The sequence below is a fragment of the Macaca nemestrina genome, chromosome 20 (assembly GCF_043159975.1).
Source record: "Macaca nemestrina isolate mMacNem1 chromosome 20, mMacNem.hap1, whole genome shotgun sequence".
NCBI lineage: Eukaryota > Metazoa > Chordata > Mammalia > Primates > Cercopithecidae > Macaca > Macaca nemestrina.
In genome coordinates this window covers 59,336,854-59,363,415 of record NC_092144.1, presented here as the reverse complement: position 1 = coordinate 59,363,415, position 26,562 = coordinate 59,336,854, and the positions used below count along the sequence as shown (strand labels likewise).

The window sequence follows — 26,562 nt, the reverse complement described above, 5'->3', positions numbered from 1 at the left end:
AAGGGAAGGGATAGAGTCAGAGGTCAGAAACTAACTGGGGTCATCAGAGGCCAAGGAAGAAGTAATGTTTGGAGACGGATCTGGAAGAAACTGAACGTCAGTTGAAAATACCAGAAGTCAGGTGGTTCAGAGACCAGAGATGCAAGTCACGGATGCAAGTCAGGGGTTAGAATGAATTCAGCAGTCACAGTCAGGTCAAGAAACAGTTGGAGACTGGGTAAAGTGGCTCATGACGGTAATCCCAGCACGTTGGGAGGCTGAAGTGAAACCACCTTTGCAAAAATTACAACTGAGGAAATTATAACAATGAAAGAAATCAGACCTAACTGACTCCATCTTGCTTCTAACCCTTAAGCTGTCCTTGCTCATTCCTGGGCATAGGCTGAACTAACTTTGGGAAGGAATTCAGTTCATGGTTTGACTCTGAAACAAAACCGATAATAGCCCTTTCCCAAAAGACGCCCTTCTTGCCTGGGGACCAGTCTGCCTTTGATGACTAACAAATTAGCTACAAGATTAGAAATTAGGGGCCGGGCGTGGTGGCTCACGCCTGTAATCCCAGCACTTTGGGAGGCTGAGGCGGGCGGATCATGAGGTCAGGAGATCGAAACCATCCTGGCTAACACGGTGAAACCTCGTCTCTACTAAAAATACAAAAGATTAGCCAGGCGTGTTGGCGGGCGCCTGTAGTCCCAGTTACTTGGGAGGCTGAGGCAGGAGAATGGTGTGAACCTGGGAGGCGGCGCTTGCAGTGAGCCAAGATTGTGCCACTGCACTCCAGCCTGGGCAACAGAGCGAGACTCTGTCTCAAAAAAAAAAAAAAATTAGAAATTATGGTTAGGAGGTCATGCAGCCTCTGGCTCCCCAGATTGCTCGTGGGGATAACATTACTATTGTAAAACCTAAGATGAGTGCTTGAGATAGTTTGCAGACCTTGCACTGAATGGATCAGCTGACATCACCCAGACGGTAATCTGGCTCAGCGAGTTCTGCCTTCCCACTCAGGAACAAAAGACAGCAAGAAAAACTCACTTGGGCTCCCTGTGAGTCCATCTCCTACCTGACCAATCAGCACTCCCCACTTCCCAAGCCCCTACCCACCAAATTATCTTTAAAAACTCTCATCCCTGAATCCTCAAGGAGACTGATTTGAGTAATAATAAAACTGAGGCCTCCCGCACATCCGGCTCTGCGTGAATTACTCTTTCTCCATTACAATTTCCCTGTTTTGATAAGTCGGCTCTGTCTAGGCAGCAGGCGAGGTGAACCCATTGGGGGGTTACAGATGCAGGAGGATTGCTTGAGCCCAGGAATTCAAGACCAGCCTAGGCAACATAGTAGACTCCATCTCTACAAAAAAAAATTTTTTTGGCCGGGCGCGGTGGCTCATGCCTGTAATCCCAGCACTTTGGGAGGCCGAGGCAGGAGGATCACAAGGTCAGGAGATTGAGACCATCCTGGCTAAAATGGTGAAACCCTGTCTCTACTAAAAAAAAAAAAAAAAAATTAGCCGGGCGTGGTGGCGGGCGCCTGTAGTCCCAGCTACTCGGGAGGCTGAGGCAGAAGACTGGCATGAACCCGGGAGGTGGAACTTGCAGTGAGCTGAGATCATGCCACTGCACTCCAGCCTGGGCGACAGAGCGAGACTCCGTCTCAAAAAAATTTTTTTTTTAGTTAGCCAGGTGTGGTGGTTTGCTCCTGTAGTCCCAGCTACTAGGGAAGCTGAGGTAGGAGGATCAAATGAGCCCAGGAAGTTGAGGCTGCAGTGAGCCATGATCATGCCACTGCATTCCAGCTTGCATGACTGAGGAGACCCTGTCTCTAACAATAAAAGTTTTAAAAGCACTTGGAGAGGTGACCAAAAATGCCAGTGTAGGGAACTTCAAAACTTCATCCCTCCACAAAAGCAATCAATAGCTAGCAAAAACTGTCAGAATCAACTTTTCTAGAATTCTGGAATCTAATCCAAAACTTACCAAAAAAACCAACAAAATGCTTAATGAAGAGACTACTAAATTGCAGTAAGAGGGCGCTGTGATATTTTAACCTACCCACTTACTATCCCCAGCTCCCCAGCTCAGTGGCAGCCTTGAAGACAAAGACACACATTCCTGGTGTGGGCCGCTGGTACTAGAGGGAGCAATTCAGACCTTACCCTCCAGAATTGTGGTCGTGTGGGGCCCTATCTGGTGGCTTCCTGAGGCAACAGCTCAAGGGCTTGACTTTGCTTCACCTGCCTTAGAGCTTTCACCAGAGAAAAAGTGGCTTTCCAGCAGTGTGTGTTAAAATCTTTTTTTTTTTTTTTTGAGACGGAGTTTCACTCTTGTTGCCCAGGCTGGAGTACAATGGTAAGATCTCAGCTCACCACAACCTCTGCCTCCTGGGTTCAAGCAGTTCTCCTGCTCAGCCTCCCAAGTAGCTGGGATTAGAGGTATGCGCCACCATGCCTGGCTAATTTTTGGTATTTTTAGTAGAGATAGAGTTTCTCCATGTTGGTCAGGCTGGTCACAAATTCCTGACCTCAGGTGATCTGCCTGCTTCGGCCTCCCAAAGTGCTGGGATGACAGCGGCAGTCACCGCGCCGGCTTGTTAAAATCTTTCAAAGGCAAATGAATTCTCCACAGCCACCTGAGTCAAGGAATCACAGTAGAGGCAGCAATAGATACACTAAGCGGCTTGGAAAGAAAGAGGCCATGAAAGGAAACACTTGGAGGGAATAAGGGCTTTGAAAAGCTTCCTTGTGTGCCAGGACATTCAGAAGGCTAGATGCATGACTAGGGCTAGAGGCGGACTCAGAAAATACCAGAGAAAACCTGACGCTCTTATCTCTGCCTGAACTTTAGGCTCTGCACAAGCAGGAAGTGAAAACTAAAGCAGAATTGTAAACAGCTTGGCTAAGTATTGAAAGACTGCTTCAATACACAGCCATGGTGGGCCAGGCGCCGTGGCTCAAGCCTGTAATCCCAGCACTTACACACTTACAGGGAGTTTCTTGTGTTTGCTTCTTTTTTTTTTTTTTTTTTTTTTTGAGACGGAGTCTTGCTCTGTGGCCCAGGCTGGAGTGCAGTGGCCGGATCTCAGCTCACTGCAAGCTCCGCCTCCTGGGTTCACGCCATTCTCCTGCCTCAGCCTCCCGAGTAGCTGGGACTACAGGCGCCCGCCACCTTGCCCGGCTAGTTTTTTGTATTTTTTAGTAGAGACGGGGTTTCACCGTGTCAGCCAGGATGGTCTCGATCTCCTGACCTCGTGATCCGCCCGTCTCAGCCTCCCAAAGTGCTGGGATTACAGGCTTGAGCCACCGCGCCCGGCCTTGTGTTTGCTTCTATGGTTCCAGGCATTTAAGGATATCTCTGTCAAGTCACTAGCAGACCACTAAGCTAACAGAAGAGGGGCTTCCATGGCCACACATGACAAAGAATACAGACTTTCCTTCTAAAAAAAGTTTAGAGAAGTCACTAAACAGGGTGGGCGTGGTGGCTCACACCTGTAATCCCTGCACTTTGGGAGGCCAAAGCAGGTGGATCACCTGAGGTCAGGAGTTTGAGACCAGCTTGGCTAGCATAGTGAAACCCTATCTCTACGAAAAATACAAAAATTAGCTGGGTGTGGTGGTGCACACCTGTAATCCCAGCTACTTGGGAGGCTGAGGCAGGAGAATCACTTAAACCTGGGAGGTGGAGCTTGCAGTGACCTGAGATTTCACCACCACACTCTAGCCTGGGCCACAGAGCAAGACTCCACCCCAAAACAACAACAAAAAAAAGAAAAAAGAAAAGTCACTAAACAAACAATGACCCACAGCAAGCAGCAGCCACAACAAACCCTGGAGGGAGGGCATAAGCTGATTTCCAGAGTTGCCACATCATCATATTCAAAATGTTCCACTTTTCAACAAAAAAAATATGAGGCATGCAAAGAAACAAGACAATATGGTTCATATACTGGAAAAAAAAGAAATTAATAGAGACCAGCCATGGTGGCTCACACCTGTAATCCCAGCACTTTGGGAAGCCAAGGCAGGAGAATTGCTTGAGCCCAAGAATTCAAGACCAGCTTGGGCAACATAGTAAGACCCCATCTCTGCATATTTTTTTTTTTTTTTTTTTTGAGACGGAGTCTCACTCTGTTGCCCAGGCTGGAGTGCAGTGGCGCGATCTCGGCTCACTGCAAGCTCCGCCTCCTGGGTTCACGCCATTCTCCTGCCTCAGCCTCCTGAGTAGCTGGGACTACAGGCGCCCGCCACCGCGCCCGGCTAATTTTTTGTATTTTTAGTAGAGACGGGGTTTCACTGTGGTCTCGATCTCCTGACCTTGTGATCCGCCCGCCTCGGCCTCCCAAAGTGCTGGGATTACAGGCTTGAGCCACCGCGCCCGGCTGCATATTTTTTTAAAATTAGCTTGGCATGTGGCCAGTAGACCCAACTACTCAGGAGGCTGAGATGGAAAGATCTCTTGAGTCCAAGAAGGTCAAGGTTGCAGTGAACTCTGGTCACACCACTGCAGTCCAGCCTGAGTGACAGAATGAGACTCTGTCTCGACAACAACAAAAAAAAAGAAAAGAAAGGAAAAGAAATGAAATGAATAGAAATGAGTAGGAAAAATACATAAATGAATAGAAACTATCCCTGTGGAAACTCAGACATTGAACTTACTAGACAAAGACTTTATTAAACTGTCTTAAATATGCTCAAAGAGCTAAAGGAAATCATGAAAAAAGAACTAAAGGTAGCCAGGAAAATGATGTCTCACCACCTAGAGAATAAGAATACAGAGATAGAGGCAGTGTTACCTGAAACTGGGTTAATTCTTTATAGAAATGTGAACACTGAATTTATTTTTTAAAAAATAATAAAAATTGGCCGGGCGCAGTGGCTCAAGCCTGTAATCCCAGCACTTTGGGAGGCTGAGATGGGCGGATCACGAGGTCAGGAGATCGAGACCATCCTGGCTAACATGGTGAAACCCCGTCTCTACTAAAAAATAAAAAAAAAACTAGCCGGGCGAGGTGGCGGGCGCCTGTAGTCCCAGCTACTCGGGAGGCTGAGGCAGGAGAATGGCGTAAACCCAGGAGGCGGAGCTTGCAGTGAGCTGAGATCTGGCCACTGCACTCCAGCCTGGGAGACAGAGCGAAACTCCGCCTCAAAAAAAAATAAAATAAAAATAAAAATAAATAATAATAAAAATAAAAATTTAAAAAAAATAAAAATAGAAAACCAGAAAACATCTTATATGTACATAGGTCTTGAGTGAAGTGGCTGCCTTTTTTTCCTGCTTTTTATAGAAGAGATTGAGAATGGTACTCTAATCAAAAATAAAGTTTTGTAGTGGGACCAGGGGAGAAAAAAAAAAGAATACAGAGATAGAAATTACAGAAAGGAACCAAATAGAAACTCTGAAGCTAAAAAGCACAATAACTGAAACATAAAAACCACTAGAGGGACTCAACAGTAGATTCATAAAAAAGGCAAAATAAAGATCAGTGAATTTGAAGCTAAGTTCATTGAGATTATCCAGCTGGAGGAGAAAAAAGAAAAACAAATGAAGGAAAATAAGTAGAGCCTAAGGGACTTGCAAGACACCATACAGAATACTAATATACACATAATGAGAGTCCAAAAGGAAAAGAGAGAAAGGGAAAGAAAGAATATTTGAAGATACAATGTCCTAAAAAGTTCCAAAATTTGATGAAAGACATAAGTCTACATATCCAGGAAGCTCAAGGAACTCCAAGTAGAAGAAATTCAGAAAGATCCACACTGAGATATGTTATCAAAGGCCAAAACAAAGAGAGAATCTTGGCCAAGCATGGTGGCACATGCCTGTAATCCCAGCATTTTCCGAAGCTGAAGCAGGCGGATCACTTGAGGTCAGGAGTCCAGCCTGGCTAACATGGTGAAACCCTATCTCTACTTAAAAAAAAAAAAAAAAAATTAGCCAGGCATGGTGGCAAGTGCCTGTAATCCCAGCTACTTGGGAGGCTGAGGCAGGAGAATTACTTGAACGTGGGAGACTGAGGTTGCAGTGAGCCAAGATCATGCCACTGCACTGCAGCCTGGGCAACAGAGCGAGACTGTCTCGAAAAGTAAAAATATAAAATAATGCTTGATATGAGAGAGAGAAAAGAAAGAGGAAGCAGTTGGAGGCATATATCAGGGATGGAGGATGGGGCACCTGTCAGGTGATGTCAGGGGTCAGGGAATGTATGGTAATTGTATGGTGAACGCTAGCATCCAGTGGCCTAAAGGACAGGGATGCAGGAGCGCCAAATCAGCACTCACCATCTCCCAGAAGTACATGGCCATCTGTGCCCTGTTCAGCAGCAGTGCCCAAATAAGCAGGTCACTCCAGGGGGCCTGCCCAAGGTCAGCATCCAGCGAGAGCAGCGAGGTGGCCTTGTCCGAGAGCAGACACATCTGCCAGCAAAACGAGGGGTGGTGAGGACTGGCCCCCTCCCTAACACTGGCCACCACCAGCCCTGTCCCTGGTTTGGCCACACCCCTGCTCTGGCCACGCCCCATTCCTGATGTAATCCCGCCCCCAGGTCCTTCCCGCGGAGTGGGGGCCCCCCCAGCTTTGCCCGGTCCTTACGCTCTCCCCGAAGCCCTGGCCTGGGTGAGGGTCCCAGGCGCCCCCGGAGGGGTACCTCGGCGCGCACATCTTCCCCAGCAGCATCCTCAGCACATGCCCCACGTCAGGGGGCCGGGGCTCTGCAGCTCCCCCTTTTTGGGCTAGGGCTTTGGTGCCTGCGCTGTGGGACGCCTGGTCCAAAAGGTTGCGGATGAGGGAGTGGGGGGGCGCCGCGCCGTAGAGTTGGGCCAGGCGCATCGGGGTCAGAAAGCGGCCCAGGCTGAGGCCGTGGGAGATGAGCAAGCGCACGAACTCGGGCCGGTCATTCAGCAGGGCGTCCATGAGGGAGGCTTCGAGATGGAAGGACTGGCGGGGGTGGGATGAATGGGGGAAGAGATTAGCTCAAAGGTTAAGGACAAGAGACGGGAGTACAAGGGTATGAGGGACGGATGGATGGATGGATGGATGGATGGATGGATGGATGGATGGACAGACGGATGGATGGACGGACGGACGGATGGATGGACAAACGGATGGATGGACAAACGGATGGATGGATGGATGGATGGATGGATGGATGGATGGATGGACAGACGGATGGATGGACGGACGGACGGATGGATGGACAAACGGATGGATGGACAAACGGATGGATGGATGGATGGATGGATGGATGGATGGATGGATGGATGGATGGACGGATGGATGGATGGACAAATGGATGGATGGACAAATGGATGGATGAATAGATGGATGAATGAACAGATGAATGGATAGATGGATGTACAGGGTGGATAGATGGATAGATGGACAGACGGATGGATGGGGAGAGAGGAAACAAGTTGGGGCAGATGGACAATCAGAGATGGATGGGCAATTAAGGGAAGGCTGGACAGGCCATAATGGAAGGAGGCAGGGTGGAAAGGTGTCTAAGAAGGCAGAGAGGGAGGAGAGCACAGTCCCTTTGTCAGGATGCCCAACCCCCAGGCCCTGACCCCTCACCCGCCATTGGATGTCCCCCCGAAAGAGTTCACTCTGGGCAATGTCCACGCGGTTCCAAGCTACAGCCAAACGCAGCTCATCCAGGTAGGCTGAGGCCTCCGAGCTCCCACAGGCTGGAAGGATTAGAGGGAGAGGGGGCAAGAAGTCAGGGGAGGAGGGACATCTTATGAATGCGTATTTTGCTTCTATTTTGCATGCCTGGCTTTTAAACTCTGCATAAAGGGGGTGCTACTGGGCAGAGTGTGGGGGTCTTTAAGCAGTCAGGTTATGATAAGCACAAGGTCATTTGGCTCAGGGCCAGAGCACAGACCACTCACTGGTTTACAGCCCCCAAGAAGAAAGAAAAGGAATCACTTATTCATTTAATATTTATTGAGGTATGTTATGGACCAAGCAGTGGAGAGAGAAATTGGATACAGTTCCTACCCTGAAGAAGCTGGTTCTATTGGGGAAAATATGTCCCCCCAACACATAACTACCTTTAGAGTGCTTGGTGCCCTCAGAGGTGGGCATATAATATGATTAGAACCCAGAGGAGGATATTGTCACAGAGGTATAGAGTGGCCCAAGACAGCTCCCAGAGAATGGGTGTTGAGGTAGTGCTTTGAAAGACAACCAGGATTGGGAGGTGTGCATTTAAGATGGGAAAAGGGTGTTCAAAGCAGCAGGCACAGTAGAAGCAAAGGCCTGGGTGCAAAAACAAAACAAAACAAAACAACAACAAAAAAAAACACACAGCAGATGATGTCAAATGTGAGTCACACTGATTTCTGAAACTTGGGGTATGTTGTGAGGGGAAAGAGGTGACAACAGCACAAAATGAGATTGGAAAAAATCTGAACGTGAGAGGGACTCGGAGAGACCCTGGAGGTCTAAAACAGCAAGAGAGAACAAGAAACCCTTAAAAATTTGATCCAGCTATTTAGTGGATCCAAACATGTACAGTCAACAGGGGCATGAAAAGTCCCGAAGGGCATTTGTTGTGACATGGAGTTAGGTTTCCTTCTGCCTCCACTTGCTCTGTATCTATCTCCAAAACAAATTCATGTCATTCTGGTTGCTCCAAAAACTGGTACCACAGAAAGAGAGAATCTCATGCAGTGGAGATGAGCAATGGGCTCTGGGGCAGGCAGACGTGGGTTCTAGTCCCCGGTCCACCAGTGCCAGCTGAGTGACTTCAGGCAAGCCATTGGACCTTGGGAGCCTCGGTTTCCTCATCTATGAAATGGGAAATAGTGGCACCCCCTTCAGAGCACTGTAATCAATGACAGTAACTGTGGGAGGAAGTTCCACGCTGTGGTGACTCTGCAGCTTGATCAGTGTAGCCTCTAAGGTTGTAGTTGAGGAAACAGAGGCCCAGAAAGGCAGTCACATGTCTAGGACCACATGGCTTTCTGTGCTCTTTCAAAACCCAGACGTCCATTCAGAGCGGGCTTTTCCGTGATTTTCTACAATTCTAGGAAGCTCTCCTACTTCCCCCATGGTTTCAAAAGAAGCAAACAAAATCGTTTATTTATTTATTTTTTGAGACGGAGTCTTACACTGTCGCAGGGGCTGGTGTGCAGTGGCACAATCTCGGCTCACTGCAACCTCTGCCTCCCGGGTTCAAATGATAACAGGCGCTGGCCGCCATGCCCAGCCCGGCTAATTTTTTTTGTATTTTTAGTAGAGACGGGGTTTCACTATGTTGGCCAGGCTTGTCTTGAACTCCTGACCTCGTGATCTGCCCGCCTCAGCCTCCCAAAGTGCTGGGATTATAGATGTGAGCCACCGCGCCCGGCCCAAAATCATTTGTAACATTTTGCTTTATAGGCCGGGTGCGGTGGCTCATGCCTGCAATCCTAGCACTTTGGGAGGCCAAGGTGGGCGGATTGCCTGAGCTCAGGAGTTCGAGACCAGCCTGGGTAGCACAGTGAAACCCCGTCTCTGCTAAAATACAAAAAATTAGCCGGGCATGGTGGCACGCGTCTGTAGTCCCAGCTACTCAGGAGGCTAAGGCAGGAGAATCGCTTGAACCTGGGAGACAGAGGTTGCAGCGAGCCGAGATCGCATCACTGCATTCCAGCCTGGGTGACAGAGCAAGACTCCATCTTAAATAATAATAATAATAATAATAATAGGCTGGGCGCAGTGGCTCATGCCTGTAATCCCAGCACTTTGGGAGGCCGAGGTGGGCAAATCACCTGAGGTCAGGAGTTCGAGACCAGCCTGACCAACATGGAGAAACCCCACGTCTACTAAAAATACAAAATTAGCTGGGTGTGGTGGTGCATGCCTGTAATCCCGGCTACTTGGGACACTGAGGCAGGAGAATCACTTGAACCCAGGAGGTGGAGGTTGTGGTGAGCCAAGATCACATCATTGCACTCCAGCCTGGGCAACAAGAGTGAAACTCTGTCTCAGAAATAATAATACCGGCCGGGCGCGGTGGCTCAAGCCTGTAATCCCAGCACTTTGGGAGGCCGAGACGGGCGGATCACTAGGTCAGGAGATCGAGACCATCCTGGCTAACACGGTGAAACCCCGTCTCTACTAAAAAATACAAAAAACTAGCCGGGCGAGGTGGCGGGCGCCTGTAGTCCCAGCTACTCGGGAGGCTGAGGCAGGAGAATGGTCTAAACCCGGAAGGCGGAGCTTGCAGTGAGCTGAGATCCGGCCACTGCACCCCAGCCTGGGCAACAGAGCAAGACTCTGTCTCAAAAAAAAAAAAAAAAAAAAAAAAAGAAATAATAATACCTTGCTTTATATTCTGCCTTAATCTGGCACCATTTGTCACCTGGACACCCGACCCTGTCCCCACCTTGTCCCTTCATACTCACCATGTTCCATACTCAACTCAGTGTCTAGCCTTCCAACTCATCTTCCCTACATCCTCATCTCAGGAACGGCCCCTCCATCTACCCAGTCAATAAGGCAGACCCCCAGGTACTGTCCTTGTCCCTTCCTGCCCCTCCCATCTCACAGGCCATCAGCCCCCAAGCTCCATGTCCCATGTCCAGCCTCCTGACTCTCTGCTGAGCCTCCCCTTCTGTCCCCCTGGCCCCAGCGGCAGCTCAAGCTTCGGCCCCCCGCAACCACTGTCACTTCAGTCTCTTCTCTCCTCCCCACTCTGCCCCCACCCACTCCCAGAGGCTCTGTTTTTGTTGTTGTTTTTTGTGACAGGGTCTTCCTCTGTCACCCAGGCTGGAGTGCAGTGGCGCCATCACAGCTCACTTCAGCTTTGAGACATCCTGGGCTCAAGCGATCCTCCTGCCTCAGCCTCCCAAGTAGCTGGAACTACAGGGACATAGTGCCGTGCCCAGCTAATTTTTTACAGAAATGGGGGTCTCATTATGCTGCCCAGGCTCGTCTCAAACTCCTGGGCTCAAGTGAACCTCCTTCCTTGGCCTTCCAAAGTGCTGTAATTACAGGCATGAGCCTTCACACTTGGCCAGAGAGTCTTTTTTATCCACACAACCGACCCTGGTCCTCTGCTGCCTCTCAAGGACAGCCTTTAGACCCTCTGCCTGGCATCTGAGGTCCTGGGTGGTTTGGCCCTACCCGCCTTACTGGCCTTGTCTCCAACACTCCCTTCATGCCAATGATACATACCAACCCTGCCAGCCTCTGACCTCTCTCCAAACATGCCCCTTCCTATGGGCTTGAGAATTATACAGACTCACATGAAAAGCCTGACCCCTGCTACTAGCCAGATGACCTTGGGCAAGTCATTTTTCCTCTCTCTGAGCCTCAGTCTCTTCATCTGCAAAATGGAGTGATAATCCTTGCAGGCAGGGAAGGGAGATGAAGGGCAAAAGAATACACCAACTGCCCAGCACTAGGCTTGCCTATGCTAGACTCTTTTTTTTTTTTTTTTTTTGAGACAGAGTCTCGCTCTGTCACCCAGGCTGGAGTGGAGTGGCTGGATCTCAGCTCACTACAAGCTCTGCCTCCCAGGTTTACCCCATTCTCCTGCCTCAGCCTCCCAAATAGCTGGGACTACAGGCGCCCGCCACCTCGCCCGGCTAGTTTTTTGTATTTTTAGTAGAGACGGGGTTTCACCGTGTTAGCCAGGCTGGTCTCGATCTCCTGACCTCGTGATGCGCCCGTCTCGGCCTCCCAAAGTGCTGGGATTACAGGCTTGAGCCACCGTGCCCGGCCGCCTATGCTAGACTCTTAAGAAGCATTCATGGGCCGGGGGCAGTGGCTCATGCCTGTAATCCCAGCACTTTGGGAGGCCAAGGTGGGCAGATCACGAGGTCAGGAGGTCAAAACCATCCTGGCCAACATGGTAAAACCCCATCTCTACTAAAAATACAAACATTAGCCAGGCGTAGTTTGCACCTGTAGTCCCAGCTTCTCCGGCGGCTGAGGCAGGAGAGTCACTTGAACCCTGGAGGTGGAGCTTGCAGTGAGCCGAGATGGCGCCACTGCACTCCAGCCTGGGCGACAGAGCGAGACACCGTCTCAAAAAAAAAAAAAAAAGACCTTGCCCCTTCTTTCTTGCTGAAATTCCATCCATTCAACTCTGCTATCCCCAGGCCTATCAGCCATCTACAGTTCCCCCAGTGGACTGCGATCACTTACACGCTCCTGCTGGGCTTACACCACCACCCCCTCAAACCACATCTTACAGAGCTGCCTGATTTTCTCTCAGGAGGCTGCTGAGTTAAATTCCGCAGAGTGAATCAGACTTGCCCACTGAGAGTCACCTTATGCTGAAGGATGTGCCCCCAGAGGAAATGGAATCATATTAAGACGAGATTCCTCTTACTGGGCCCCCACCAGGGACCGGGCACAACTCATACCTTGCCTTGGAGGCTTATAACACTCCTGCAAGATATTATCACCACTTTCCACAGGGAGAAACTGGGGCTCAGAGAGGGGAAGCTGCTTTCTCAAGACCACACAGCAAGAAAGAGGCCAAGCTGGTTTGTTTCTTTTTGATTGTTTGTTTGTTTCTTTTTGAGACAGAGTCTCGCTCTGTCGCCCAGGCTGAAATGCAGTGGTAACCCCAGCACTTTGGGAGACTGAGGCGGGAGGATCAGTTGAGACCAGGAGTTCACGACCAGCGTGGGCAACAGAGCAAGACCTCGTCTGTACCAAAAAAAAAAAAAAAAAAAAAAATTTTTAAATTTACCAGGTGTAGTGGCGGGCAGGTGTGTTCCCAGCTACTCAGAAGGCTGAGGTAGGAGGATCACTTGAGCCTGGGAGGTTGAGGCTGCAATGAGCCGTGATCACACCACTGTACTCCAGACTGGCCTACAGAGCAAGACCCTGTCTCAATAAATAAATAAATAAGCCCCACCCCAGCCTCTTCCAGGTGGGCTTCCCCGCCTTGGTTTTCATCATTCTGTCCTCCAAGCTGCCATTTCTAGTGAAATATCTGGACTTCCTCACAGGGAGACAGTGTTTTGGTTCATGTCTAGACAGAGTGCTTCACGCATACTGGAAGCATCTAGGGAAGGAAGAATGGGTGGGTGGATGGATAGATGGAAGAACAGTTGGATGGATGAATGAAAAGATGGAGGGGTAGATGGGTAAATGGATGAAAGATTAATGAATGGAGGAATGAGTGGATGAAATTGTCAGTGGATGTGTGGACGGACAGGTGAGAAGATGGATGGATGAAGGAATGAGTGGATGGAATTGTCCATGGATGTGTGGACGGACAGGTGAGAAGATGGATGGATGGAAGAATGAGTGGATGAAATTGTCAGTGGATGTGTGGATGGACAGGTGAGAAGATGGATGGACGGAGGAATGAGTGGATGGAATTCTCAGGAATTGTCAGTGGATGTGTGGATGGACAGGTGAGAAGATGGATGGATGGAGGAATGAGTGGATGGAATTGTCCATGCATGTGTGGACAGACAGGTGAGAAGATGGATGGATGGAGGAATGAGTGGATGGAATTCTCAGGAATTGTCGGTGGATGTGTGGATGGACAGGTGAAAGGATGGATGGATGAAAGAATGACAGATGACTGGAAGGATGGGTAGGTAAAGAGATGGAAAGATCGACCTGTACATATGGATGGATGGCTGGAAAGATGAAAGAATGGCTGGATGGATCCAATAGAGGAAAGCAGACGCTGGAACATAATGGAAGCATCCGGGAAAACTACCCAAATAGCACCATGCAAAGCCCCAAAGGGGAGAGATATTAAGAGGGGTAAAGGGGGCCTTGGATTATAGAGGGTGGATGAAGTGCCCAGGCCAGGAAAGGTGTCCAAGGTTGAACTGAGAGAGGGGGAGGACTGGAGGGTACAACTTTTACCCTTCACAAGGGCCTTCAAAACTATGGTCTCGAATTCCTCAGACCCATCCTCAGAAGAATAGACTGTCAGGAGCTCCTTCCGGGTCATAATCCTCTCCACCTGTGGAACAGCCAGTTCTGGATCCCTAGCCCAGCTCCATCCCCAGCTCCTGCTGGGCCCTGTCCAAAGGGATAGAGGAGGCCACTCCCTGCCAGGACCTAATAGTCCAGGTGCCCAGAACCCTCTACTCCTGGAACCTGGAAGTCCAGGCCCCCAGCCCCTCCTCCTTCAGACCCAGGAGCCCAAGTCCCCAGTTCCCTCCCATCTCAGGATCCAGAGTTGGGCCCCCAGTGTCATACCTGGGCCTGCAGGACCTCAGGGTCCCCTTTGGGAAAGAAACGCCTGATTCGATCCCGGGCTTCACCTTGCCTGGCTCCCCCACTCCCTGGGGCCAGAGTGTCTTCCAGGGTCTCCGCCAGGCAGTCCGCAGCTCCCCCAGAGCCGGCCACGAGGAGACAGGGGAGCTGAGCCTGGGTGGCGTTCTCTATTTGCTACAGGATAAAGGGGAGAGTCACGTCAGAGAAGGCAGGATATTCACCCTACCCGGAGTCAGACCCCCAGACCCTCCCTAAGACTCAGGACCCAGGAGTCCTAGCCCCCAACTCTCCTTCCCCCTTAGATCCAGGCATCCAGGCCCCTGTACCGTCAACATCTTCTCATCACCATCGATCAGGAGAAGCAGGACAGGGATGTCAATTCCAGTCCCTGAGGCAAGAAGAGAAGGGGGCTTGATTACCTCCCATCAGCCTTTGCTGGAGATAGGAGAAAACCACATATCCCAGGAGTCCCTGGGGCAAATATCAGCCTTGTCCTAATCTTCTGTTCAGAGGCTCATTGGAATTGTCATTTCTTTTTTTAATTAATTATGTATTTATTTTAGAAATGAGGGTCTTGCTGTGTTGGCCAGGGTGGTCTCGAACTCCTGGCCTCAAGCAATCCTCCCAACTTAGCCTCCCAAAGTGCTGGGATTACAGGCATGAGCCACCGCACCAGCCTAACTTTTGAAACAGGGTGTCACTCTATCACCCAGGCTGGAGTGCAGGGGCATGATCACACCTCACTGCAGTCTTGATCCTCCTACTTTAGCCTCCTAAGTAGCTGGGACCACAGGCATGCACCACCGTGCCCAGCTAACTTTTTAATTTTTGGTAGAGACGGAGGTCTTGCCATCTTGCCCAGGCTGGTCTCGAACTCCTGGACTCAAGGGATCCTCCCACCTTGGCCTCCCAAAGTGCTGGAATTACAGCTGTGAGCCAGCGTGCCCGGCCAGAATTGTCATGTCTTTGAACACTTCAGGAGGGAGCTAGATTTTGAAGACAGTAATGCTTAACTTCCCCAGGGAGGAGGGGGCTGAGGACCTGGACTCCTGAGTCTCTGAATGAGGCAGGTGTTTCTTGCATGAGTCAATCCTGTAATTGATTAACCATCAGGAGCCAGAGGGAGTGAAAGTTCAAAGAGAAAGTAAAGGAAATGGGAATAGAAATGGCTATCCAAACACAATATAGGTATGTACTAAAATCCAAATGCACCATAAAGATAAGATTATACTAACTCTATTCCCATTAAAATTAGAAACTAGGCCAGGCGAGGTGGCTCGCGCCTGTAATCCCACCACTTTGGAAGGCCGAGGCGGGTGGATTACCTGAGGTCAGGAGTTCAAAACCAGCATGACCAACATGGTGAAACCTCATCTCTGCTAAAAATACAAACATTAGGCCAGGTGCGGTGGCTCACGCCTGTAATCCCAGCACTTTGGGAAGCCGAGGCGGGCAGATCACGAGGTCAGGAGTTCGAGATCAGCCTGACCAACATGGTGAAACCCCGTCTCTACTAAACATACAAAAATTAGCCGGGCATGGTGGCACATGCCTGTATCCCAGCTACTCAGGAGTTTGAGGCAGGAGAATCGCTTGAACCCAGGAGGCGGAGGTTGCAGTGAGCCAAGATCATGCCACTGCACTCCAGCCTGGGTGACAAAGCGAGGCTCCGTCTCAAAAAAACACGAAAATTTGCCGGGCATTGTGCCACATGCCTGTGGTCCCAGATACTCAGGAGGCTGAGGCAGGAGAATCACTTGAGCCCAGGAGGCAGAGGTTGTAGTGAGCTGTGATTGCACCACTGCACTCCAGCCTGGGCAACAGAGAGAGACCCTTTTTCAAAAAGAAAGAAAGAAAGAAAGAAAATTATGAGATACCTGGGAATTAATTCATCCAGAAAGGCACAGGATATTTATGAGGAATCTTACAAATTTTATTTAAGGACAGGTCTAATAAGTGGAAAAACTAACAGTAAGTCAACTTGTCACAAATTAACATATAAATTCAATACGGCCTGGAGAAAAAGGGAGGTTAAGAGGAAGTTTGGAGGTGTTTACCCCATTTTGAATGGAACAGAATCATTTTAAACTTCATATGGAAAAATAAGTGTCAGAGAAGAGCCAAGAAATTGTTCAGAAAGGACAGTGAGAAGGAGCTTTCATTAACATATATTAAAGCATCTTTATTTATTTATTTATTTATTTATTTATTTATTTATTTATTTTTATGATTGAGACAGGGTCTCACTCTGTCTCCCAGGCTGGAGTGCAGTGATACCATCTCGGCTCACTGCAGCCTCCACTTCCTGAGCTCAAGTGATCCTCCCACCTCAGCCTCCCCAGTAGCTGGGACTACAGGCATGTGCCACCATGCCTGGCAATTTATTTTTATTTTTATTTTTGTAGAGATGGGGTTTCATTATGTTGCCAGGCTGGTCTTGAATTCCTGAGTTCAAGTGATCCACCCGCCTCGGCCTCCTAAAGTGCTGGATTACAGGCGTGAGCCACCACACCTGGCCTTAAAACATCTTTAAACTGCTGTAATCAAAGCATAGTTTGGCCCCAGGAATATATAAGTAGAGGAAAAAAAAGTTTTCAAAACGGATTTCAACAGATAAAGGATCTGAATACGCAACCACAAGAATTTCTATTCAGCTAGGAAAGGATGGTTTATTTATTAAATGGTCATAAAGAAAACATAGCTTCTCATTTGGATGAACAGAAATATAGACTCGTGACCTCAAAATATGTAAAAAATCATTTCCAGATGGATTAAAGGTTTAAATATAAAACTATGAGATATTAAAAGACGACTTAGGAGAATATTTGTCTTGGAGTGGGATGAGCCTTTCTAAGACAGGCAGCCAAGGGGTTATAAAAGAGACAAAAGCTATATCTAACCCCATGAAAACGATAGGATTTTTTTATAGCAATAGACACCATATAAAAGTCGCTTTTTACATTTTGTTGCTGGGCGCAATGGCTTATGCCTGTAATCCCAGCATTCTGGGAGGCCAAGGTGGGTGGATTGCTTGAGCTCAGGAGTTCGAGACCAGCTTGGGCAACATGGCAAAATCCCGCTTCTACCGAAAACACAAAAAATTAGCTGGGCGTGGTGTGATGATGTGCACCCGTGGTTCTAGCTACTCAGGAGGCTGAGGTGGAAGGATTCCTTGAGCCCAGGAGGCGGAGATTGCAGTGAGCCAAGATCACACCACTGCACACTGCACTTCAGCCTGGGTGACAGAGTGAGACCCTACCTCAAAAAAAAAAAAAAGGCCGGCTGCGGTGGCTCAAGCCTGTAATCCCAGCACTTTGGGAGGCCGAGACGGGCGGATCACAAGGTCAGGAGATCGAGACCATCCTGGCTAACACGGTGAAACCCCGTCTCTACTAAAAAAAAATACAAAAAACTAGCCGGGCGAGGTGGTGGGCGCCTGTAGTCCCAGCTACTTGGGAGGCTGAGGCAGGAGAATGGCGTAAACCCAGGAGGCGGAGCTTGCAGTGAGCTGAGATCCAGCCACTGCACTCCAGCCTGGGCCACAGAGGGAGACTCCGTCTCAACAAAAAAAAAAAAAAAAAAAAAAAAAAGACCTTTTGTTTAGCATCATTTGTAGTGTCAAACATTAGTAAACCTTAGATATCCATAAACTGGGAATTTTTTTTATTTTTTTAAACTGTAATCCCATGAAAGATTCAATTGGGGAATTTTTTTTTTTTTTTTTTTTTTTTTTTTAGAGGAAGTCTCGCTCTGTCGCCCAGGCTGGAGTGCAGTGGCATGATCTCCGCTCACTGTAACCTCCGCCTCCCAGGTTCAAGTGATTCTCCTGCCTCAGCTTCCCGAGTAGCTGGGATAACAGACGCGCGGCACCATGCCTGGTTAATTGTTTGTATTTTTAGTAGAGATGGGGTTTCACCATGTTGGCCAGGCTGGTCTCGAACCCCTGACCTCAGGTGATCTGCCTGCCTAAGTCTCCCAAAGTGCTGGGATCACAGGCGTGAGCCACTGCACCTGGCCTTAGATTGGGGAAATTTTTAAATTAACAGATGGGGACAGGCACGGTGGCTCATGCCTGTAATCCTAGTACCTTGGGAGGCCAAGGTTGGTGGACCACTTTAGCCTAGGAGTTCAAGACTGGCCTGGGCTACATAGAGAGACCTCACCTCTACAAAGAATACAAAAATTAGCTCAGTGTGATGGCATGTGCCTGTTGTCCCAGTTACTCGGGAGGCTGAGGTGGGAGGATCACCTGAGCCTGGGGAGGTTGAGATTACAGTGAGCCATGATTGTGCCATTGCACACAGCCTGGGTGACAGTGAGGCCCAGTCTCAAACAAAGAAAAAGCAAAGGATACATCCTTACTAAGGAAGATCATGCAGCAATTAGGAGAAGCAGCAAGATAGAGAAGTTTAAACCTAAAAGGATGGTCATGAAAAATGTGTAAGCCAGGTGCAATGGCTCATGCCTGTAATCATAGCACTTTGGGATGCCAAGGTAGGCAGATCACCTGAAGTCAGGAGTTCGAGACCAGCCTGGCCAACATGGTGAAATCCCATCTCTATTAAAAATACAAAAATTACCTGGTGTGGTAGCAGGCATCTGTAATCCCAGCTACTCGGGAAGCTGAGGCAGGAGAATTGCTTGAACCCAGGAGGCAGAGGCTGCAGTGAGCCAAGGTCGCGCCACTACACTCCAGCCTGGACAACAGAGCGAGACTCCATCTCAAGATAAAAAATGCATCAAGCTCTCCCCCTTCGTGCATTTTTCTGTATGCATGAGAGATTTCAAAATAAAGTCTGTTTGTTTGTTTGTTCGTTTGAGATGGAGTCTTGCTCTCTCACCCAGTGGCTTGATCGTGGTTCACTGCAACCTCCACCTCCCGGGTTCAAGCAATTCTCTCACCTCAGCCTCCCAAGTAGCTGGGATTACAGGCACACACCACCACAACTGGCTAATTTTTTGAAATTTTTTATTCTTTATTATTATTATTATTATTTGGTAGAGACAAGGTCTTGCTCTGTTACCCAGGCTGGTCTTGAATTCCTGGCCTCAAGCAATCCTTCTGCCTCGGCCTCCCAAAGTGTTGGGATTACTGATGTGAGTTACCTCACTCCCAGACAGAGGTTTTGTTTTTGTTTTTGTTTTTAATTTATTTTTTGTTTGTTTGTTTTTAATTAATTAATTTTTTTTGAGATGGAGTCTCGCTCTGTCGCTCAGGCTGGAGTACAGTGGCGCGATCTCGGCTCACTGCAAGCTCCGCCTCCCGGGTTCACGCCATTCTCCTGCCTCAGCCTCCCGAGTAGCTGGGACCACAGGCGCCCGCCGCCACGCCTGGCTAATTTTTTGTATTTTTAGTAGAGACGGGGTTTCACCGTGTTAGCCAGGATGGTCTCGATCTCCTGACCTTGTGATCCACCCGCCTCGGCTTCCCAAAGTGCTGGGATTACAGACGTGAGCCACCGCGCCCGGCCTCAGAGGTTTTTAAAAACATGAATAATGATGGAGAAAGACACTTAACCATAGGCAATTCCCCAAATTTCGGCCAGACCAAACTACTGGGATCTTGAGCACTGGGGTCGTGGGTTGTGGGTCATGGGTTCAAGAAGCCACGCACCTCCCACGCCCGTCTTCTGCTGCGAGATGTAGGACTCCAGGCGCAAGCGGAAGCGGCTCTCGCCCCCCAGGCGGCAGTGCGTGCCGTCGTCCACCAGGAAGAAGGCCGAGTAGTTGTAGTCCAGGGGAAACTGGACGCCGTCCTCCGGGTCGCCGTGCCACCGGTACCTCGCAGGGAACGAGCCCTACGGGAAAAATGGCCAGACCAGGGCGTCTCCTCATCAGGGCCCGGACAGACACAAGCCCCTCCTCCTCCCTCAGACCCCGGAGTCCGGGCCCCCAGCCTCTCCTCCCTCAGACCCGGGAGTCCAGGCCCCTCCTCCCTCAGACCCCGGAGTCCAGGCCCCCAGCCCCTCCTCCCTCAGACCCCGGAGTCCAGGCCCCCAGCCCCTCCTCCCTCAGACCCAGGAGTGCAGGCCCCCAGCTCCCTCCTCCCTCAGACCCAGGAGTCCGGGCCCCTCCTCCTCCCTCAGACCCAGGAGTCCAGGCCCCCAGCCCCTCCTCCCTCAGACCCAGGAGTCCGGGCCCCTCCTCCTCCCTCAGACCCAGGAGTCCAGACCCCGGCCCCTCCTCCCTCAGACTTCAGGAGTCCAGGCCTCCAGTCCCTTTTCTCCAAGTCCCTGGGTCGTACCTTGGGGTTGGTGAGGGTGTCTCTATTCCGGACCACACCCCAGGGGGCCACGCCCATGGCCACCACCTTGGTGCCCCCAGTGCTGGCCGTCTGATGGTCCCGCACAGCCACACCAACGTGCCGGCCGATGCCCGTGTGCAGACCCCCAGTGACAATCCAGGCTCCTACGCAGACGCCGAGGAACACGCAGAGACAAAGGGAGAAAAACCAAGAGTAAGACAGAGAACACACACACGGAGACTGGGTGGCGGGGGAGGCCACCCAGAGTCGTGGGGGAGACGGCAGGCAGGCCAAGGCCCGGGAGACAGCCCCCACCCACCCTCGGTCACCTGTGCTCTGGGCAGCCCGCACCAGCCCACGACGCAGCAGGTCCTGCAGCCAGGTCTGGAGGACGGGGCCCCCCGACCCCCCCAGCACTGACACCACCAGGTTCGGGGCACGGAAGCCCCACGTGCGTGTGACCAGACTATAAACTGTAGCTGGATCCGTTCGGTCAGAGAGCCGGAGGAACTGTGGACACATGGAAGCGGGGGACACAGGGAGGGGGACGGAGACCCAGAGAGATGGGGACAGAGACCCAGAGAGAGGGGGAGAGAGACCCAGAGAGAGGGAGACAGAGACCCAGAGAGAGGGGGAGAGAGACCCAGAGAGATGGGGACAGAAACCCAGAGAGACAGGACAGAGACCCAGAGAGACAGGGATAGAGACCCGAGAGAGAGGGAGACAGAGACCCAGAGAGATGGGGACAGAGACCCAGAGAGAGAGGGACAGAGACTCAAGAGAGAAAGGGACAGAGACCCAGAGAGAGAGGGAGAGAGACCCAGAGAGATGGGGACACAGACCCAGAGAGATGGGACAGAGACCCAGAGAAAAGGGGAAACAGAGACCCAGAGAGATGGGGACAGAGACCCAGAGAGAGAGGGACAGAGACTCAAGAGAGAAAGGGACAGAGACCCAGAGAGAGAGAGAGACAGAGACCCAGAGAGAGGGGGACAGAGACCCAGAGAGAGGGGGACAGAGACCCAGAGAGAGAGGGGGACAGAGACCCAGAGAGAGGGACACAGAGACCCAGAGAGAGAGGGGGACAGAGACCCAGAGAGAGAGGGGGACAGAGACCCAGAGAGAGGGGGACAGAGACCCAGAGAGAGGGGGACAGAGACCCAGAGACAGAGGGACACAGAGACCCAGAGACAGAGGGGGACAGAGACCCAGAGACACAGAGAGAAGGAGACCACCTCAGAGAGAAGACAGGTGGGGCGGAGGGGACACAGAGAGCAAAGACAAGGATGGGCGGAGGGGGCCAGCGTTCAGCGCGGGCATCCCGGCTCCACTATGGAGCCCCGAGCATGCAGCCCCCTGGTGCCCGGGCCCTGCCCACACAGGCCTGCCTCACATTGCTGTGCTTGCGGCCGGCCCCCATGAAGTCCAGCTCTCCGTAGGCATCGGTGGGCTTCTCCGTGGTGTGTGCATCGCTGTCCCACACGGTCACCACGGCTGCCCCGAAGGCATCCTCCATGGCCACTGCAGGGTGGGCGGTCCGGGGGCGCCCACACTGGCACAAGGTCCCTCTGGGGGTGCAGGGCGGAGCGTGAACCCAGGGCTGCCCCCCGACCCCAGCATCCGGTCGGTGTGTTCATGCTTCTGTAGAGGGGCTGTTGACACTGACCCCGCACCCGCAGAGGCAGTCAGAGTCCACGCTGCCCCTGGCCCTGGCTCTGACCGCCTCAGGGAGAGACTGGAGCCGAGGACAGTCCCCCTTCCCCATGAGAAGGAAGCCAGTGAGTCCAGAAAGCCTGAGCAGGAAGAGGTGGGTCACCGTCATCTGCGGAGCCTCAAGTGCAAAGGCAGAGGGCCACTGGGGGTATCCTCGCTGTGCCCCCATCCAAACACAAGATGTTCACCAAGAGAAAGAACATCCAGAGGGTAACTTAGGGACAGCCCACGTGCTAGGGGCTGACGTGGCTGTGTGACTTTGGGCGAGCGGCTTCACCTCTCTGAGCCTAAATTTCCTCCTCTAATGAAAAGACAATAATAGCGCAGCCTACTCCAGGGAGCTATGAGGAGCCAGGGAAAGAACGCAGTGTTTCCTGAAATGGGGCTCGCATACCAGTCCCAGCCAGAGGCAACGCGACACGAACTTCACACGGAGCTTAAAATAACCTTGAATAACGCAGTGAGAAAGTCATTCCTTTTTCAGTTCTCCTGACGACTGTCAAGGAGAGAGGCTCAGCTGGGTGCTAGAATATTTTTGAATGCCTAACCCTTTGCTACTCTTTTGAACGAGAAAAGCAGGCCTTGGGCTCAAAAAGTGGAGCTGGCAACAGCCATCTAGCAAGTAGGGAAACACCTTTGTTTGCTTTTCATTGTATTTGGCTTCTGTGTGGCTTGTTTATTCCTCTCTGTGCCAAATGGGGCAGGTTTTCCATTTATGGTGATCACACATAAAACTTTCCCCCACCTAAAAAAATGCACAAGTCTCTCTTGCTATCTGAAGGTGATTGGCACCAGAGTAAATAACAGGTTTAGAGAATGAGAATTTCATTTGAAAATGTAGGGTCGGGTGCTATGGCTCATGCCTGTAATCCTAGCACTTTGGGAGGCTGAGGCCAGAGGATCGCCTGAACCCAGGAGTTCGAGACCAGCTATGCAATATAGTGGGACCACCCTATCTCTAAAAAAAAAAAAAAAAATTAGCCAGGCGTGGCAGTATGTGCTTAGGAGGCTGAGGCAGGAGGATCACTTCAGCCTGGGAGATCAAGGCTGCAGTGATGCAGAGGGTTGTGACCACGCCACTGCACTCCAACCTGGACAACAGAGTGAGATCCTGTCTCAAAAAGAAAAAAGAAAAAAGAAAAAAGCGGCCGGGCACGGTGGCTCAAGCCTGTAATCCCAGCACTTTGGGAGGCCGAGACGGGCGGATCACGAGGTCAGGAGATCAAGACCATCCTGGTTAACACGGTGAAACCCCGTCTCTACTAAAAAATACAAAAAACTAGCCGGGCGAGGTGGCGGGCGCCTGTAGTCCCAGCTACTCAGGAGGCTGAGGCAGGAGAATGGCGTGAACCCGGGAGGCGGAGCTTGCAGTGAGCTGAGATCCGGCCACTGCACTCCAGCCTGGGTGACAGAGCGAGACTCCGTCTCAAAAAAAAAAAAAAAAAAAAAGAAAAAAGCAAGCAAGCAAGAAAGAGGCTGGGTGCAGTGGCTCATGCCTGTAATCCCAGCACTTTGGGAGGCTGAAGTGGATCACCTGAGGTCAGGAGTTCAAGACCAGACTGGCCAACATGGTGAAACACCGTCTCTACTAAAAAAAAAAAAAAAAAAAATACAAAAATTAGCTGGGCATGGTGGCGGGTGCCTGTAATCCCAGCTACTCAGAAGGCTGAGGCAGGAGAATCGGTTGAACCCAGGAGGCAGAAGCTGCAGTGAGCCATCACACCATTGCCCTCCAGCCTGGGCGACAAGAGCGAAACTCCATCTCAAAAAAAAAAAAAAAAAAAAAAAAACTAAGGAAAGAAAGGAGGGAAGGAGGGAGAGAGTCAGAAAGGAAGGAAAGGAAGGAAGGGAGGGACAGAAGGAAGGAGGAAAGAAAAGAAAGAAGAAAAGAAGAAAGGAAAGGAAGAGAAGAAAGAGAAAAATGTATCTAAATTATTTTGTTCCAGATTCCAGAAGGAGTTCAGATATCAGGGGAGATATTTACACAAACCTAGTGAGCAGATTTAAGAGCAATTTTACAGAAGGGATAGCAGAGATGCTACAAGGATTTGGCAAAGCCGTAAAAACACTAAAAGAACGGCTAACTGATCCACACATGGGATGAACCAAACATGCTTAGGCCAGGTCCTGGCACAGTGAGAACTACAATAAAGTGTCCTCTTCCTTCCTGAGTCTACCTCCAGGGCCCTGGCATGCCTCAGTTTACCCACTTTGTCCATTCACCCATTTCAGCTCCATCCTTGGAGTCCCTAGTTCCCCTGCAGCTACTTCCGGGGAAGTTTGCTCTTCTGAGCAAAACTTCAAGGACGCTGGGCACAATCCCAGCACTTTGGGAAGTCAAGGCTGAAGGATTGCTTGAGCCCAGGAGTTTGAGAACAGCCTGGGCAATAGAGCGAGACCCCATCCCTAAAAAACAAAATTTAAAAATTAGCCAGGTGTGGTGGTGCATGCCTGTGGTTCCAGCTACTTAGGGGGCTGTAGCAGGAGGAACACCTGAGAGTTCAAGGCTGCAATAAGCCATGATCATACCACTGCAGCCCAGCCTGGGCGACAGAGCAAGACCATGTCACTAAAAATAAGAAATAAGGCTGGGCCGGGCGCGGTGGCTCACGCCTGTAATCCCAGCACTTTGGGAGGCCGAGGCGGGCGGATCACAAGGTCAGGAGATCGAGACCACGGTGAAACCCCGTCTCTACTAAAAATACAAAAAATTAGCCGGGCGCGGTGGCGGGCGCCTGTAGTCCCAGCTACTCAGGAGGCTGAGGCAGGAGAATGGCGTAAACCCAGGAGGCGGAGCTTGCAGTGAGCCGAGATTGCGCCACTGCATTCCAGCCTGGGCGACAGAGCGAGACTCCGTCTCAAAAAACAAAAAACAAAACAAAAAAAAAAGAAATAAGGCTGGACGCGGTGGCTCGCACTAATCCTAGCACTTTGGGAGGCCAAGGAGGGCAAATCACAAGATCAGGAGTTCGAGACCAGCCTGGCCAACATAGTGAAACCCTGTCTCTACTAAAAATACAAAAATTAGCTGGGCATGGTGGTGCGCACCTATAGACCCAGCTGCTCAGGAGGCTGAGGCAGGGGAATCACTTGAACCCGGGAGGCAGAGGTTGTGGTGAGCAAAGATTGTGCCACTGCACTCTAGCCTGGGCAACAGAGCGAGACTCTGCCTCAAAAAAAAAATAATAATAAAATAAAAGGTCTTCAAGGAATAATCCAGAGCCTGTGCTGTCCAATATGATGGCTGCATGGGGTTCTTTATAGCCATGGAGCTCTTTCTGTTCTAATAAGTTAAAATTAAATCAAATAAAAAATTCAGGCCAGGTGCAGTGGTTCGTGCCTGTAATCCCAGCACTTTGGGAGGCCAAGGAGGGTGGATCACCTGAGGTCAGGAGTTTGAGACCAGCCTGGCCAACATGGTGAAACCCTGTCTCTACTAAAATACAAAAAATCAGCTCGGCGTGGTGGCAGGAGCCTGTAGTCCCAGCTACTTGGGAGGCTGAGGCAGGAGAATGGTGTGAACCCGGGAGGTGGAGGTTGCAGTGAGCCAAGATCGCGCCACTGCACTCCAGCCTGGGCGACAGAGCGAGACTCCGTCTCAAAAAAAAAAAAAAAAAAAAAAATCAGTTCTTCAGGAACAATTACCATATTCCAAGTGCCCAGTAGCCCCGCTGTGGCCAGGACTGCTGTACTGGATGTGGATATAGAACGTTTCCAAAATCGTGGAAAATTCTGATGTTCAGTGCTATGAGCTATTCCTTCTGCACACCTTGCCTCCTGCCCTCTTTCCTCGGTGGAGCCACAGAAACTGAAATAAATTGTTCTTTTTTTTTTATTTTTATTTTTTGAGATGGAGTCTCACTCTGTCTCCCAGGCTAGAATGCAGTGGTACGATCTCGGCTCACTGCAACCTCTGCCACCTGGGCTCAAGCGATTCTCGTGCCTCAGCCTCCTAAGCAGCTGGGATTACAGGCATGTGCCACAGTGCCTGGGTAGTTTTTGTATTTTTAGTGGTGATGGGGTTTTACCACGTTGGCCAGGCTGGTCTCCAACTCCTGACCTCAAGTGATCAGCCCACCTTGGCCTCCCAAAGTAGTGCGATTATAGCTGTGAGCCACCGTGCCTGGCCTGAAATTATTCTTGATTAAAATCATCAATTACCTGCCTGGCTCCATATACAACGGCCCTTATTCAGGTTTCATCTGACTGTATCACAAGTGGCCCTGGCCACAGCTGAAAGGCTCTCATTCTGGAAAACCTTTTCCTTGGCAGGATATGCGTGCCCCTCTGGCCTTCCTCCCAGCCCCAGCTCCTTCATGCCTGGCTTGTTTGTGGCTTTTCCTTCCTTTTCACTTCCCTTTAGTGTAGATGTTCCCAGTGCAAGCCTTCCCTACATGATTCTCAAACTCAATGCGTGCAGAG

At 50.6% G+C, this 26,562-nt stretch overlaps 1 protein-coding gene across 5 annotated transcripts in view; it reads right to left on the bottom strand.

Moving 5' to 3' along the window:
• Positions 1-26,562, bottom strand: part of LOC105497347 (transient receptor potential cation channel subfamily M member 4) — a 49,925-nt gene that overhangs the window by 19,166 nt on the left and 4,197 nt on the right. For 2 of the 5 annotated variants that reach the window (XR_011617770.1, XM_071087413.1), the window contains exons 3-12: positions 21,821-21,995; positions 20,757-20,937; positions 20,428-20,591; positions 19,798-19,981; positions 14,510-14,571; positions 14,166-14,357; positions 13,827-13,926; positions 7,569-7,681; positions 6,588-6,932; positions 6,278-6,412 (exon numbers count right to left, since the gene is read on the bottom strand). Coding sequence is in view for 4 of the 5 variants with exons in the window: in XM_071087413.1 (XP_070943514.1) it covers positions 6,278-6,412; positions 6,588-6,932; positions 7,569-7,681; positions 13,827-13,926; positions 14,166-14,357; positions 14,510-14,571; positions 19,798-19,981; positions 20,428-20,591; positions 20,757-20,937; positions 21,821-21,995 (1,651 nt within the window). In the remaining variant the exon portion in view is untranslated. The remainder of the gene's footprint in view (positions 1-6,277; positions 6,413-6,587; positions 6,933-7,568; positions 7,682-13,826; positions 13,927-14,165; positions 14,358-14,509; positions 14,572-19,797; positions 19,982-20,427; positions 20,592-20,756; positions 20,938-21,820; positions 21,996-26,562) is intronic. The other 3 variants (XM_071087416.1, XM_071087414.1, XM_071087415.1) reach the window with 3 other exon arrangements.